The sequence below is a fragment of the Callionymus lyra genome, chromosome 3 (genome assembly GCF_982586985.1).
Source record: "Callionymus lyra chromosome 3, fCalLyr1.hap1.1, whole genome shotgun sequence".
NCBI classification, from domain to species: domain Eukaryota; kingdom Metazoa; phylum Chordata; class Actinopteri; order Syngnathiformes; family Callionymidae; genus Callionymus; species Callionymus lyra.
Window position 1 is genome coordinate 34,824,287 of NC_141820.1, and position 14,889 is coordinate 34,839,175.

At 37.7% G+C, this 14,889-nt stretch overlaps 1 protein-coding gene across 2 annotated transcripts in view; it reads right to left on the reverse strand.

Moving 5' to 3' along the window:
- Positions 1-6,102, reverse strand: part of fam135b (family with sequence similarity 135 member B) — a 29,018-nt gene extending 22,916 nt beyond the window's left edge. Inside the window, exons 1-2 of one of the 2 annotated variants that reach the window (XM_087787678.1) lie at positions 5,725-6,102; positions 261-357 (exon numbers count right to left, since the gene is read on the reverse strand). In XM_087787678.1, coding sequence (XP_087643804.1) covers positions 261-337 — 77 coding nt within the window. In that variant the 5' untranslated portion in view covers positions 338-357; positions 5,725-6,102. The remainder of the gene's footprint in view (positions 1-260; positions 358-5,724) is intronic. The other variant, XM_087787677.1, reaches the window with a different exon arrangement.
- Between the last annotated feature and the right edge of the window lie 8,787 nt (positions 6,103-14,889).

The following is a 14,889-nucleotide window of genomic DNA, read 5'->3' on the forward strand; positions in this document are numbered from 1 at the left end:
GTCAAGAATCATGTGGTCTGTACATTTTCTAATGACAGATTCAAGTATTAGAGAATACTTCAAATCTATCCTTGTTCCTACAGTATCACCATATATTGTGATGTATCATAACATTGCCCCTGTATTGTTATACGTATTGATTCTTGCCAACACACACCCCTAATAAAGAGCACTTTTAATTCGCCAAAAGATTTTCTTAAGCCATAACAAATATCATGAGTCACTGACAGATGATCCTCACTAGAAAAAAAAAGACTTACCCTCGCTGAAAAAGATCCACATTGTGAAACTTGTTCAGCTCTACAGAAAACTCCAGTGTTCCCTGTACCTCAGACATGATCCGGACCCACTCATCACCTAGGAGAGCAGAGTTCAAAGTTACTATCAGCCTTCGCATTCACACTTCATTATGCAAACATTGACTTTTCCCAGACCAGCCATTGTTTACTTTAAACAGGTTGTTCCGGGATGATATTCAACCTCCTAGAACCAAACATTCCAGATCAATCTGTGTTTTCATGTTCTGATGATGCCAAAACATGGCAACTGTGTACAGTTTGTTGAAGCCACAACACTGTCTTGGGTCTGGAACTAAACTGGATGTGGATTGGTATCAATACATTTTAAAATAAATTGCACTTTTTTTGTATTATAGAAAAAGCAGACTTCATCAAAATATAGTACAAAGAAGATTCCCTTTTAAAAGAACACATATTTTTCCTTTTCCCAAATGAATAGCTAACAGAAAGCATTTTGGGGTCAAAAAGCCAAACTATATAACATTCTTCTGCATCATGAACCCTCTTTCAATTTGCTAAAGTGTCTTTGGTTATAATTCCTTCACACTAGTCCTACACTGACCCTCAAATCATCCATTAGAGAAGCTGTCGGCCATTAAGACACATGACATCATGGTGTGCCGGATCATAGATAACAGCCACTGTGTGTGTGTCTCAGTTGAACATGCTGTGTCCGAATGCTGTGGTCAAATGGTCAAGGCAGGCTCACTTGAAAGATACTTTAAATGTCTTCACCAGTGACAGTGATGGTTAAATTACATATAATTGACAAGAAATACAAAAAACATAAGATATTAAAAGCAACTTTTTTGAATGCATGCATTTACAACCTAAAGGAAATCAACTGTAATCTGTGGTTTGACAAAAAATAAAAAAACAACAAGAAATTAAGTAATTATAATTCATTTTAATCCTAAATGTGTAAAAACTTATTTCAAAAATGTGATGCAGTCTTTCTCTGGAACACTTATCTTTGCGAGATCGCCAAAAGTCAGTGTGGATTAATAAACCGACTCGTGTTTGCTCAGGATTTAGCTGCTCTCACGCCAAAAGCCAAGAGTTTAATTCCACGCCCTAGTTAAAAACTATTTAGCTACTTAGCTCCCCTGTTCTTACATATTTGTTTCCAGTCTTTTACGTATAAAAAGTGAAACTCAGTTGTTAGTGTTGGTAACAATTCTATTGTTGAAGATACAACATCAAGGTACAAAGGTCAAGTAGATATCATGTTAGGGGAGGAAAATAACTAAAACTGTTTTCATTTGAAAGAGGTCTGACAATTTACAGCAGGAAATAAACACTACCAAGTGAGATAAAAAGCTTGACTTGCATTTAAAATTCAAAGAAAAGGTTTGGTGCGAACTATAACCAGTCTTGTTCTTGAGAAGGGAGCTTGTTTTTAGTAATACAATGTACAAGCTTTTCAATTAAATGATCAGGTTTGTGACGTCTTATTTTATTGGCTGATATTATTTTGAAATAAACTATGAATAAATGAGTTAGTTTAATAGTTTTCCCTTCCTTACATTAACACACAACAGTTGATTCATATCCCCCAAATCATAAATGCACATTTCATCATGACAAATATCTAAATCTTTTTTTAAAAGTAAAGGACTGATGTATTATGAGACAAATACATGTATAAATATCTTTCAACTCTTGTTTGTGTGTTTCCTCCAGACAAAAGATGTACTCGTTGTCTTGTCTCGCTTCAATGTTTTTATAGGCTCATGAGACAATGCTGTCTTACTAAATATAGTCTTGATGGTCTGACAAAATCTCCTTATTGAGTCAGTTCTGATGCGAAACGAAAAAATGAGTGTGGACTTCTGCTTGACTACACCAGCATTTGTCCATGTCTGTGTTGTTTGCTTTGCTGACTTGACCACATGACTAACAGATGACTGAGCGCATGTTTCACGGGGCAATACCAGTCACATGAAAATCTACTTCACGAGGACTTTGACGACACAACGATTGATGATGATAGAGAGAGATTTGCTGTCCTGATATGTTTTCATCATGAGAGAGACTCTCCCTTTGACTTCTGCTCAGATTCTCAACAACTCATTTAACTAGCGGATGTGATGTGTTTGATCCTACAAAGAAGATATGCAGAGGTAAATGTCACATCTGTCACACGAGAGCAAGATATCTAAACATCTGCAGCCCTGGTAACCTAAAAACAGAAAATCTATTTCACTATTAATGCTTATTTTTATCCACAGCATTGCTGTTCAGTCTGACCTCGAAAAAGAAGCAGCCCATGCAGACATGAATAGCAAAGTCATGTGAGTGGATTCACCTCAAGGTCATCCCTCACTGAGCTGCTGTTACCAATGATTAAGTGAAGAGGCAGCGAGTTTCAACACTGTTTCCACATGAGATGATCCGTTAAACTTCCTATTTTTCTCCTTGTTCTGTCCGCAGACCTCTTGTTTTAAAAAACCTCTTCGACTCAAGTCGTTGCAATAGATGCTCCCGTGACGAGCAATCAGTCGGAAAGTGGTGTTTATTGAATGGAGTCAGTGCAAATCCCTAATGTAGGAGTTTCAGGTTTAAATCAATGAAGGAGTCAACATGTTATTCACACCTCTACCAATACTGATACCCTCACTTCGACACTGGTTACTGAATTTCAATTTTAAAATGGCAATGCTAACCAAATAAATAAATATTGTGTATTATAAAAAATAATAATTAAAGAGTAAGTTACTCGTTTTTATGAGTCCTCAAAATTGTATTGGATAGTAAAAGTATAGTTATCGTCACATGAATAGAATATGTGTTGGTTTGTATCTCGTTTTCGTGACTTGCTTAGTTTTGATTGATGAAAGCAACACGTGGACATACTGAGGACATTCTCAGTGTTTCTAGGTATAACCAGGATTTGTTTTTGTTTTTCTCCATGGTGCAACCATGTGTAATGCAACAGCCAATCAAAGGCTGAATTTATAGATCTTGATCCCATGATCCAACCCTGTGTACCCGAACTTGGTAGAGAAAGACAAAGCAAATTTCTTTACCCATCATTACTGACACAGTTTGGTCGGTGCCATTTAATATCTAATATATATAACTACCAACTATACTGATTTTGGAGGCACTTCAAATATAATTTAACTGTTAGCCAACTTCAAGCTTAAGTTTGAGATTGACACAACAACCTCATGCTTAGTTTACAAGTCAAGTAGTAACAGAATACTGTGGACTAGTGTTCAAAGGAGAACTCGTCCAATACTGTGATTCTCCGACAGTAGAATTTAGAATTCCTTCTACAGGCTGGAACTGAGGTGGTACAAGTATCTTTTAATTCCACCAGTTCAAGTCTCAAGTAGGAATGTGTATCCAAAAGGTTTCATCTGATAAAGTTGACAAAGCGGTATTGATACGGTGCCCCAAAACAGTGCTGAATGAATGAATGCAAAATGTGTCCAAAAGGTTTCTGTCAGTATTATTGTTGTCTGAAATCCTCCATGAAATTAAAAGGATCAAAACACGGAGTCGCTTCCGTCGCTGAAACACAACGCCACTTCAGTCCCGAGTCTTGTACTTCGCTTTGTGGAGAAAGATGAACAATCCAGAGTGTGTAACGGATCGCTTATTCCCCACTTCAAGTTAAAGAAAATACAAGCTTCAAATAACGACCGGACCGGACTCCTTCTCCTGGCGACTTTACAGTTGGATAGCCCCGGGCAGACTGGTGTTGAGCTGTAGAAACGTCGCTCTATTTAAGTCAAATTGTTCTTTCAAGTTCCCTGCGTCACCCATCCCCTACTGAGAGACTTCCTAATTTGTCTTCCTGTAATCTAATTATTCAAATGTTCTCGGGCGGGGGTCACCTTCTCTTCCTCTTTCGTCCCCATCTCGGGGTTTATCTTGCTTCGTTCTTTGATATACAAGTTAAGGTGTGATTCGCAGGTAAACAAATGTTTGAAACTTCTGGTGTCGTAACTCTAATTCTGATCCAAGCTTGTCTCGAACCAGTGTGAATAAGTCTGAGTGGAATGTTGATTGTGAATATGTGTAGTAAAACGTTCACGCTCTTAGATCAAGCGAGTAATTTATACTTTATATTTTGATTATCTTTTAGCGTTAATTTCAGTATGGCGTATACATGTATAACAATTTTAATCCAGCAACTTTCACTTCTACAACTTTGAGATTTTCATCAATTCTAGGGAGTCAAACTTTCTTTTAAGGGTCTCTTAAATAATACAATTATAGTGCATATATCTTACAAACAGCTGGATGACAGAAGACATTGCATCTTCCACTACATCTACAAATGGACCTTGAGGAGGTCAACGTATCTTATGTTGCTAACAATTGTCAAATAACATTGTTTTTCTGTACAGCTTCGACTCCTGCGTCAGGTTGTAGTTCAAATGAGTTGGAGACACCTAGTCATTGCTGCCACAATTTTGTTGTGTTCTAGTTGTGTATTTTTCCAGATTGTAAAACTGGAACAAAACTCATGCCGTCATCTCCAGGGTCCAAGGGATATGTGGAAAGAGTGGTGTGACTAAAAAGAACCTATGATGCACCCTCGGAAAAGAACAGTGTTTTGTTGTTCAAGCCAACAAAATAACAGTCTTAGAGGTTCAAATATGAAGCGACTTTTTTTCATTTTTGTTGCTTAATATATACTGATATATGACTGGGATATAAAAGTTTGCTTAATCCTGGTAGTGAGTCACAAAAACAAGTCAGTCTAGACTCTTCAATGAGAGTTCTTCATCATCAATGTTTTCAATCAGACTTTTATCTGGAGGGCGACAAAATTGTCTATTTTGTTTAGATCGTGTGACTATTTTGGAATTTGTAGTGATCGACTACTCCTGCCATTAATCCACTCACACAATGTCAGAGATGTGATTACAATACACAACAACAGCTATACTCTGTCACGTAGAAACTTCATCGTTTCATCTTGTTCCTGAGGTGAAAAATGCGACATGAGATGATGTATCCTCTGCCTCGCCCTGACCAAAACAAGATTTATTACAAACCTCTAAAGACACACACAGAAAACAATGATGGATAGAGAACTTCTTGGCTCTGTTGTTAAATCTAGAGAAATATTCCTCCTTCACTGCAGTGTTGAACCTCGAGGGAGGAAGTTTAAGTCCTGCGACAACGGTGAGTGAAATAGATGGACTCAAGGCAAAAACGTTTTCTTAGCAGAGAAAAAAAATGTATGTTCAACTTTTGATACCTCAAACCAGAAGCATCAAACTAGCAGGTAAATCTCAGCGTGGATGTTGACGTTACTGTATCATAAAGTGGCAACAGATCCATGGACGTATGGATCCATCCACGGATTCATGGATGACACAGAGAGGTCGCTGTGTCTGGTCTGACTCAAACCAGCCCCCAAGCAGCACACGAGACGGTCAGAAAACGGAGAAAACAATCTCACCTTCTCAGGGATAATCTCAGGATCCTTCAATCGCTCCTTGTCAATATGATGCGCAGTTGACAGTGTTCAGAGCCGCGCTTCTGCTGCTGCTGCTGCAGTTGCCATGGTTATTCCTCCAGACTAGTGTGCTGCAGTCACCTCCTCTCTCTCTCCCCATCCGCGGCTCTCTCTCCTGGCCAGGCTTTGCAATTGGGGGGAAAAGCGACGCTTTCCGTCGCGTAATCTCTGCGCGTGTGTCCCCGCGCTGCGCACGCACGCGCAGATTATCTTCAGTTTCATAAGTGGAATGTTAATAATCTCCGCTCCTGAGTCCTGCAGCCGCACAAGCAGTCCATGTGAGCGCGTGACGTCAGAGACAGCCTCCGAAAAGCTCTACCGAAAAACACACACACACACACACGCACACACGCCAAAGTGTTCCACAAACACATCCGATGGATAAACACGCGGGTCACGTGACGCGGAACACAGTCCAGATGAATATTGAAAAAACGTTGTCATGTCGCACAACTTCATACGGAAGCTCAAAGTTGCCAACAATCATCCGTTGTATGTATCATATCATGAAGATAATCTGTTTGACAAAAACATTATTATGCGTGAAAAAGAACACCCTATTACAAAATAATTATTATTTAAAATGTCATCATGAACGTGATTGTTTTTGTTTTTTTTAACGTTAATATGCTTTACCATATTAACAATCTATTTTACTTATATTTTTAAAGTAAACTGACATCTTGATATGTAAAATAATCTAGTTTTACTACTCAATATTGCCCACAGATTTGTAAAAGCAGGCAGATGTCTCGTTTTGTTTTTTGTTTTTTTTCCCCTAATCCAGCAATGCCCCCCTTTTTTAAAGAGAGGGCGTCATTTGATAATGGGAAAACAAGTAAATAAGTAAGTCATATATATTTGTATAGCGCTTTTCCAGACCAGGGTCACAAAGCGCTTAAACAATCAAAACAATATTCAATAAAGTATATACTTTAAAGATCAAGATAAAACTGATAACACAACAGGAGTTCCAGAAAATCAAGGAAAAGCCTGCACAAATAAAAAAGTCTCAAGATGTTTCTTGAAGGAATCAGTAGATCATCAAACACAGAGAGAAGAAGATCGTTCCAAAGCTTAGGAGCAACAGACTGGAAGGATTTCTCTCCTCTGGTCCTGAACCGTGAGCGAGGAACCATCAGTAGATTCTGATCCACAGACCTCAGAGCCCGAGCTGGGGTGTAAGGCTGGATCAGATCACTGATGTATGGAGGAGTCTGACCATGAATAGATCTCAATTCGAGAACAAATGTGAGAAGTGACATCATTAGTTAGTTATCTCTCCCATTATGAGTTATCTCATTCACTATGTCTTCATTCAGTTCAACAAAAACCTGAAAACCTTTATGCGGAAGGACAGGTGGAAAAAAAAACACTATTAAGGAATTAGCATCTACTTCTTTGGGGTCCTGTGCTTGTGCAACATTTATTTTGATCTATTCTATTCTATCTATTTTTATATATGTGTTGTGCATTTTACATTATATAGTTACGCAACACAGTTCATTTGGGAATAACATTCCCTTGTTACCAGCCTCTTTCAACACCATTGTCTAAAATCACATAGCAATGGTCTATTGTAATTGGTTCAGTTTTAAACCTTTTTTCTTTTTTTCTCAAGAACTAAATCAAGATCATTTCGTACATTAAAAATAGAGGGTTGACCTCTGGAATAGATTCATGGAATTGTATCAGGATGCTACTTGATGTGCTTCATTCAACCTTGGAGTAATGAAAATAAAAAGCTCACTCTTTGAACCTCTATAAAATAAATGTGTTCCACCAAACAGAACGTTTCCTGTATGAGTAAAGAAGCGGCCAAGCAAGCCTGTTTAATCATTGTGCTTTATTTTGTCATTGAGTCACCCCAATAAATATCGGCTGTGAGGGAAAAAAGCGTTCAACCTTACGACTTCACAAACTGTGGTTCTCCCTCTTTTAAAAAAAAATGGGCCATTTGTTGTGACTGTGGTCACTTGGGCTTTTGAAAACAACGATCAATAGCACTCTCTTAATCAGCTCGCAACGCTTGCAAGGGATGGCTGAACGCCAGGAGAGAAAAGCATTGATTGAGTTTTTGAACTGTTTGGTAAGCTGGGGGAGAGGAGGAACACATTCCTCTGGTGATCACATGCTTTCATCACAGTCAGGGCAAACTTCTCAGTCAACCTGGTGTCCCTCCAATGAGTACAGAGCTCACACGTATTAGTCTGGACTGGTGAAATCATGCTTTGATAATTAAACAACTTCAGAAGGTGGACTTTTTTTTACTTTAGTTTCTTCTTTGCTGTTCTTGAAAGATGTTGCATCTGTGAGCATGAAAACTGACATGGTGAATGCAGTAAGAAAAGCAGTTTTTGTAGCAGATTAAACCCCTTTCCCTGTCAATTTTCATTGTCAATTTAGTAAAGAAAATTGCTTTAATGATGCATTTTATGCATATATGATGTGTTGTTTAAATCACCTGATTTGTGTAGCTTTGTATTAGTTGTGAGGAGAAAAGGGTTTAGAGGAAGATTTAAGCCGGTGGTGACACAGAGTTGATTCTATTCCTACATTCTCAGTCCTCATCTGTCAGACTGCGAGCTGGTTGTCACATCTCATGTCCTCAAACTTGAAAGCCAGCACCAAGGACGGACCTCGGTTTTAGACGAGTTTAAGGAAACCTGAATGGATCTGTAGATATTTGGGTGAATGGATTAGCTATTAGGTGTTTATATAAGAGTTCATAAGTGTTTCAATGCACATGCATGTGTTTACAGTAGTTGAATGTGTTGTTGGACTGCTGATATAAAATTAATGGCTTTCATGGGCGAGTATAAACAATCTTAATCCAAAATATAAAAGTCTAAAAGGGCAACTAATATGTTGATTTAAGTGTCTCTTAAAATGATCTCCATTGTTATCATCAGTATGTGTTTGTACAAAACTTTACATGAGAGTAAGTTGAAAAAAAAAAATTTCACATTCGTTTGACATTCGTTATTTTCAAGAAATTGTTTTTCGTATTATTTTGTTCATATATATGAAGTATTTACGGTTGATATGGTGGAGTTGGTGATAGAAATAATATATATATATTCCATTTTTGTTCCTGTCAACAAAAAAAACCCCAGCTAAACTTGCACATACAGTTATTTAACCAGCGTGAATCCATTCATCCATCCATCGTCATCCACTTATCCCTCGCCGGGTCGCGGGGGAAGCAGCTTCAACAGGGAGCACCAAACGCCCTTCTCCCGAGCAACATCGGCCAGCTCCGACCGAGGGATCCCAAGACGCTCCCATGCCAGTGAAGAGATTGATCAACAAATCTTTTGTCTGGTTTTAACTGTTTTGGCTGACTGAGGGATTTTGAATATGCATCCCATAATTAGTCGAGCACACACTATTGCAGTCAGAGGAAATATTAAGTATCTTAAAGGGGAAGGAGAAAATAGAATTTGTCCAAAATATTAGATACTATTCACTGAAGAGGATTAGGGCTTTGTTTTGTTTTTTTTTTGCTTATTTTCTTTGCCGACCTAAATCCTCTTCTGTATGTATTTAATATGATTATTTTATCCATCTGTCAACAGAAATAAGAATACACAACAAAAGAAAAATAAAAGCTATAAAATTGTACCTGTTATTGTGAATAAAACATAAACAATGTTAAGTGAATCAAGTTAAATAAAAGCCAATTTCTGAACTTCTGGTGAATTGTCTGTTTTCTTCCTTGGGATGGTCTCTTAGTTCAAATAGATGAACGAGCATCTTTATCTTCAATCAAAAGCTTGAGGTGGAGGAGTACCTTGGTAGTTAATGAGGTGAATGTATTACTTCTGTGGTTAGTAAGTACCGGCTCCAACTATATATATTATACATTCATGATAAGTCTTTCTATGGTGTCTCATGTATATTTAAATGAAAGCACATTCATTAGACAGATTTATATAGGTATTTCACCAGTTACCATTGTTGTCTTTTTGGTTTATAGTTCATATTGTATTATTTGTTCATAATGTATTATTTTACAATTTAATTATTCAAATATTCAGCAGTCATTATGTACTATACAGTGGATGAACATTAGAACACTGCAAGAGTTCCGCGAGTACTGAAGTCCAGAGGATACAGTGGACTCCAGCGGCTTTTAAAGTAGATGTGTGGACATATTTGAGTATGAAAACAAAAGACAGAAGTTTGACAAGAGTCATATGAACGTAAATTCTGCAACACCAGAGTCAAATACAGATCCTCCAGTATTGCGATACTGGAGGACACACATCGCAATACATCGCAATACAATACGAATTGTGATTCGTTGCATATCACTCTCTTGCCATGAAACACCCCTAGATTTTGAAGGTTCTATATAAAGTGAAATTAGTGTTTATTATCCATATATGCTAAAGATATTGGGAAAATAATTTTGTATTAAATGTGGTGGACTTTAAGAACTTTGAGGTGTCTTAAGTAGTAACATAACGCAAAATTGAATTCTGGAAAGCAACCAAATAAAGCATTATTTGTTATAACATTATTGTACCCATCCAACACAACGCAATACGAGGGAGATGACAGCATCCCTATACTTTTTATTGCCGTAGATTGCATTTGTTTTGGGGTGGCTAATTCCTCGTTGGATCTCACCATCCACAATCTTCTGAGGCTTTTCTTTTCCTCAAGGCTACATCCTGTAGTTTCTCATTGATTAGTATCATGCCTTCAACTCAACCACTGATGGGATGAAAGATTGAGTTAGTCAGTACAGATTTAGTTAGTTGGACGGTGGAGGTCATTAAATAAAAATACAATTGTTTTGCTCAGAAGCAATTGATAACTCCTGAAGTCTGGAAGCCAACTGGTGAGAGTGTGCAGCTTCCACAACTACTCAGGGGGCTGGGTCAAAGGTCCAAGGTGTGAAGGCTACAATTCCTCTCGGATGGCATTTCTCCTTGTAAAGTTCAGGCAGTCATTACATGCTTGGCACCTGCAAGTCGTCGTTAACTTGCGTTCATCAGTTTATCCTCCAAAAGCAGGTGTTGCAGAGCAGATAAATAAGTTTAAAGTCTGGTAACTCAGATGATTAATATACGGTTGTACAAAATATGTTCACTTATTAAGAAGTCAAAGCAGAAACTCATCCAATCATGCATATGTCATGACTGGGAGGTTGCTGGTTTAGTTCCAGCTCCAGAGGAGGTCTGTGTGCCCTTGTTTCCCTGAGCAGGACATTCATGTAGCGCCATATTATGATGATCATTATCAATATTCTTTGGCAATAAGGCGAGTAATGCTTGTGGATCCAAAAATAAAAGCTGCAACTATAAGTGTGATATGACAGCATAAACGTGAAAATACGTCCTATGCAACCCTAGAATCATTGTCCTGTTTGATACCTGAGGGTGAACGCAAACAGGATTTTGTTTTTGTGGTGAAGTGGGAAAAGCGAGCTAATCACGAGGCAGCGTCACCGTCTTTGGATCTAAAAATAGTTTTAAAGGTCACCATTTTAAAATATTATCTGAAAATATGCATTAGAAGCTTAAGAAGGTGCATAAGAAATACACGTTAGAATACAAAAAAATACATGAAAACCAGGAAAAAGGGACATTTTTGCTTATATATAAAAAATAAAGAAAATAAAATGAAGAAGAAAAAAACAATATTAATAGAAAAAAAGTCCCTTTACCCAAAAGGAAGACAAATCTAAACTTGAATGGAGAAATTAAGGTTTTTATTAACCCTCGTCCAGCCTCTGGGTCAAGGTGACCCGGTGGTCCGTAAACAAATGTGTTTGAGGTATACCTTGTGTTGTATCTGGGTCAAAATAAGGATACAACACAAGGAATACCTCGAACACATCTGCTTACATGCAACCAGGTCACGTTGACCCAGAGACCCCACAAGGGTTAATAATACCATTTTCCCAGGATTTCACCTCAAATCACTATGATTAATCTGGAAAACAACTTGAATTATTATTAAGAATAAACATAATAAAGTGTGTATCAACACCTTCTCTTCAAAAGGCGCTGCCTGGTCAGATCAGACGCCACAGATGCAGCGCTGCAGTGTGCAGGATATGTAAACAGCATGCTCGCCCCTCGGGCAGCACCGCTAATAACAAGGCCAGGGCCGTCAACACGGCGCACAAGAAGCATTCTTCACCTTCAGCAGATTATGAAATATACATTTCATCAGCACCTGCGAGGTCTCGCTTATCCGACAATAATTATTAAGACAATTATACATGTTCGGTACATGTTATTAGGGGCCACTTCAGATGTTGGTAAGGGAGGAGGGGGCGGGGGGGGGGGGGGGCCCTAAGGTTCCTGCATCGTTTAAAGTTGGCAGTAAAAACGAAGACACCACCTACAAAGGTTTTGCTGGCCAATGGGAGAGCGTTGAAGAAACTTTTATATATCATAGAGAATGACTGGGACATCCCTGGTGCCAGTTCTCTCCAATATGAGCAGATAAGACCAACTCAAGGAAGGATTTCATTTTTGCATCTCTGGCTGCTTCTGCATTTTTGCTCGTCTCCCACTGCTGAGTCAGTTCTCCCATTCACAGGGGGAGTTAGTATGGCCCCCCCCAACACTGGAGTGACAAGGTAAACTTTATGTTTAATTTTGTAAGGCATGAATTAGTGCACATGTGTGTCAGGTGGCTCCAGATTCTTTAAATAAATACAATACTTTTATATTTCTAAACGAAACGATAAGATTTCCTGATGAGTCGCCAGAAAAGCTGAGGTGTTTATTTCGCTTCTAAGGGAAAGTCCTGAGTGTCAGGGATGAAAGAACACGTGACATGTTGGTAATGAATCGACATTAAAGGAGATTTCCTGGAAGACATTTGGAGAGAATTATTGTTGTGACATCCTAATTACATGTAATCTTCCCAAGAGAAAGTCTTCTGAGAGTGTTTTTGCCTGTTTGTTGTTTTTCATCTTTCCACATCAGATATGTTCAGTTTAATAAAAGCTAATAATTATATTTTGAATAGGATTTCTCAGAAACAAATCAGGAATACAACAAACTTTGTGTTGACACTTGATGGGTTTAAAAAGAACATATAAATATAAGAAACATACAAATATTTCCAAACAACACATTTTTTTTGTTCTTAAATAGACCTTTCCAGTGTCATCTCCTGGTTTTTAAATGTAAAATTAAGATGTATTGTTAATGAGCAACGTGTTAAATTTCACTTTGATCGTTTTGATTTATTGGAAGCGATCTCAGAAGACCCAATAATCTGAGAGACTTTAGTTGTAAATCAAATTAACGAAATTACATGAAACTGATGATTAGTTTTATGCTAGTTATATAAGGGGTTAAGACTCACATGTGTCAAACCAAAGGCAGAACCAAGTGATTTTAATGTGGATCGCCCAAAATGTGGCTCAAGATCAATGTATAAATATTAATGTTCATATTGAAATGTTAAAGAACAAAAATGCCAGTGTTTAATCTAAACTAAGTAACAGTATTTAAGGAAATTAATCTGATCGGACTGACAATGAAGCAGGACGGAGACTGAGATAACAAAGACAAATCGAACCTCAAATAATAAAAGGACAATATAACAATCAGACTCATATTTCCTAATATTTGACAGGTGGACATGTCACGTGTCTTTGGTCACGGCCATCGTGGAAATACAGTCAAAGGTGCTCATTGTTTGAGATAAAATAAACACTAAACAAAACAAACCCACTACATCTAAATCAATTTCAAGTCAGAGAGAGAGAGAATCCAACACATATAATAATCCCTGATCTTTTTCAGTGTCCAAAATCTTTTTTAATTAATGGGCGTCTCTGTCATGTGTTCCAGGTAATAACATGATGTAATGTTTGCATTACAGAGCTGTAGTTTACGTAGTTTAAAACCTTCCTAAGAATACGATTAAAGTCAAACAATAACTATTGGCCAATAATAAAAGAAATGTTTTTGTCTTGGTCTTTAATCTCTAGAAGAGCTCTGTAGAACCCATGTAACACCCGTAAGAGGGTAACCTAGCTGTAGTTCCCTCTATACATATAACATGATGTACACTTGATGCAATGTCATTTTAAACGGATGATTAGGCCAGGGAAGGACTGTAGATATTGGTAAAATGCTGGATTTAATATAGAGATGACACACGAATTTGGATTGAACAGGGATACAGAAGAGAAAAAAGTGAATTGGAAGTGGATTCAAATAATTAAAGATGACATAAAAACAATGATGAATACTCTTATCTTGTTTATTTATCAATATCTGATTTCCAACCACTCACGACAAATGTACTAAAGGCCTTAGAAAAGTAAAGTGACCGGGACTGGCATGTTGATCGCCCACTTCCTGGAATAGGTTTTGTTATTTTACACAATGAACTCTTGCTAAGCATCATCTGATTTATTAGTGTATAGAAAAGCAGCTTCTTTTGTCCTGGGAAAACTCCCTTGGGAAGCAATTACTCTAGAGCGATGTGGACATCTGAGTCGTTTTCTCAGGAAATGTCAATGAACCTTCATCTGCCACCTCATTACCTGTCTCGCAATTGATGCATCACCTCGTGGTAGTTTGGTGTAGTTTGTGTGCAGCACCACAACTCACAATGGTATATCTGGTATTTTATGGCGGGCTGGTGGACTGGGATGCTAGTACTGCGGCTCTGGAAGACGCTTGTGACGGCTCTTGGTGAAGTGAATTTGGCCGATCCATGAGATAAATGTGTGTTTCAGAAATAGATCACATGGTCAAAACTATATAGCCAAGTCAATACACATTAGCAACATTATTATGAGATTTTTAACCATCAAAAATCTCGGTTTTATATATGGGTGTATCGGGCTGAAACACTGGTGAACAGGGTAGTTTCCTTGTAAATATACAAATATATTCATCATGTAATCCCACTAACTTTGCTGAACTGAATTAGCAGTTTGGGGTGTTCAAAAGTAAAGTGGTTTTAACACAAATTTTTAGAACTTTAGGAAATCGGATTGCTCCACAATCTTCTTTTGTAGTAGACCTAAATATAAGTTTATATTTGTTTAGCCCAAATAATAATTCACATATTTGTCTTTCATGATTTCTCCACAGAATTCTTCCATGTATTCGACTA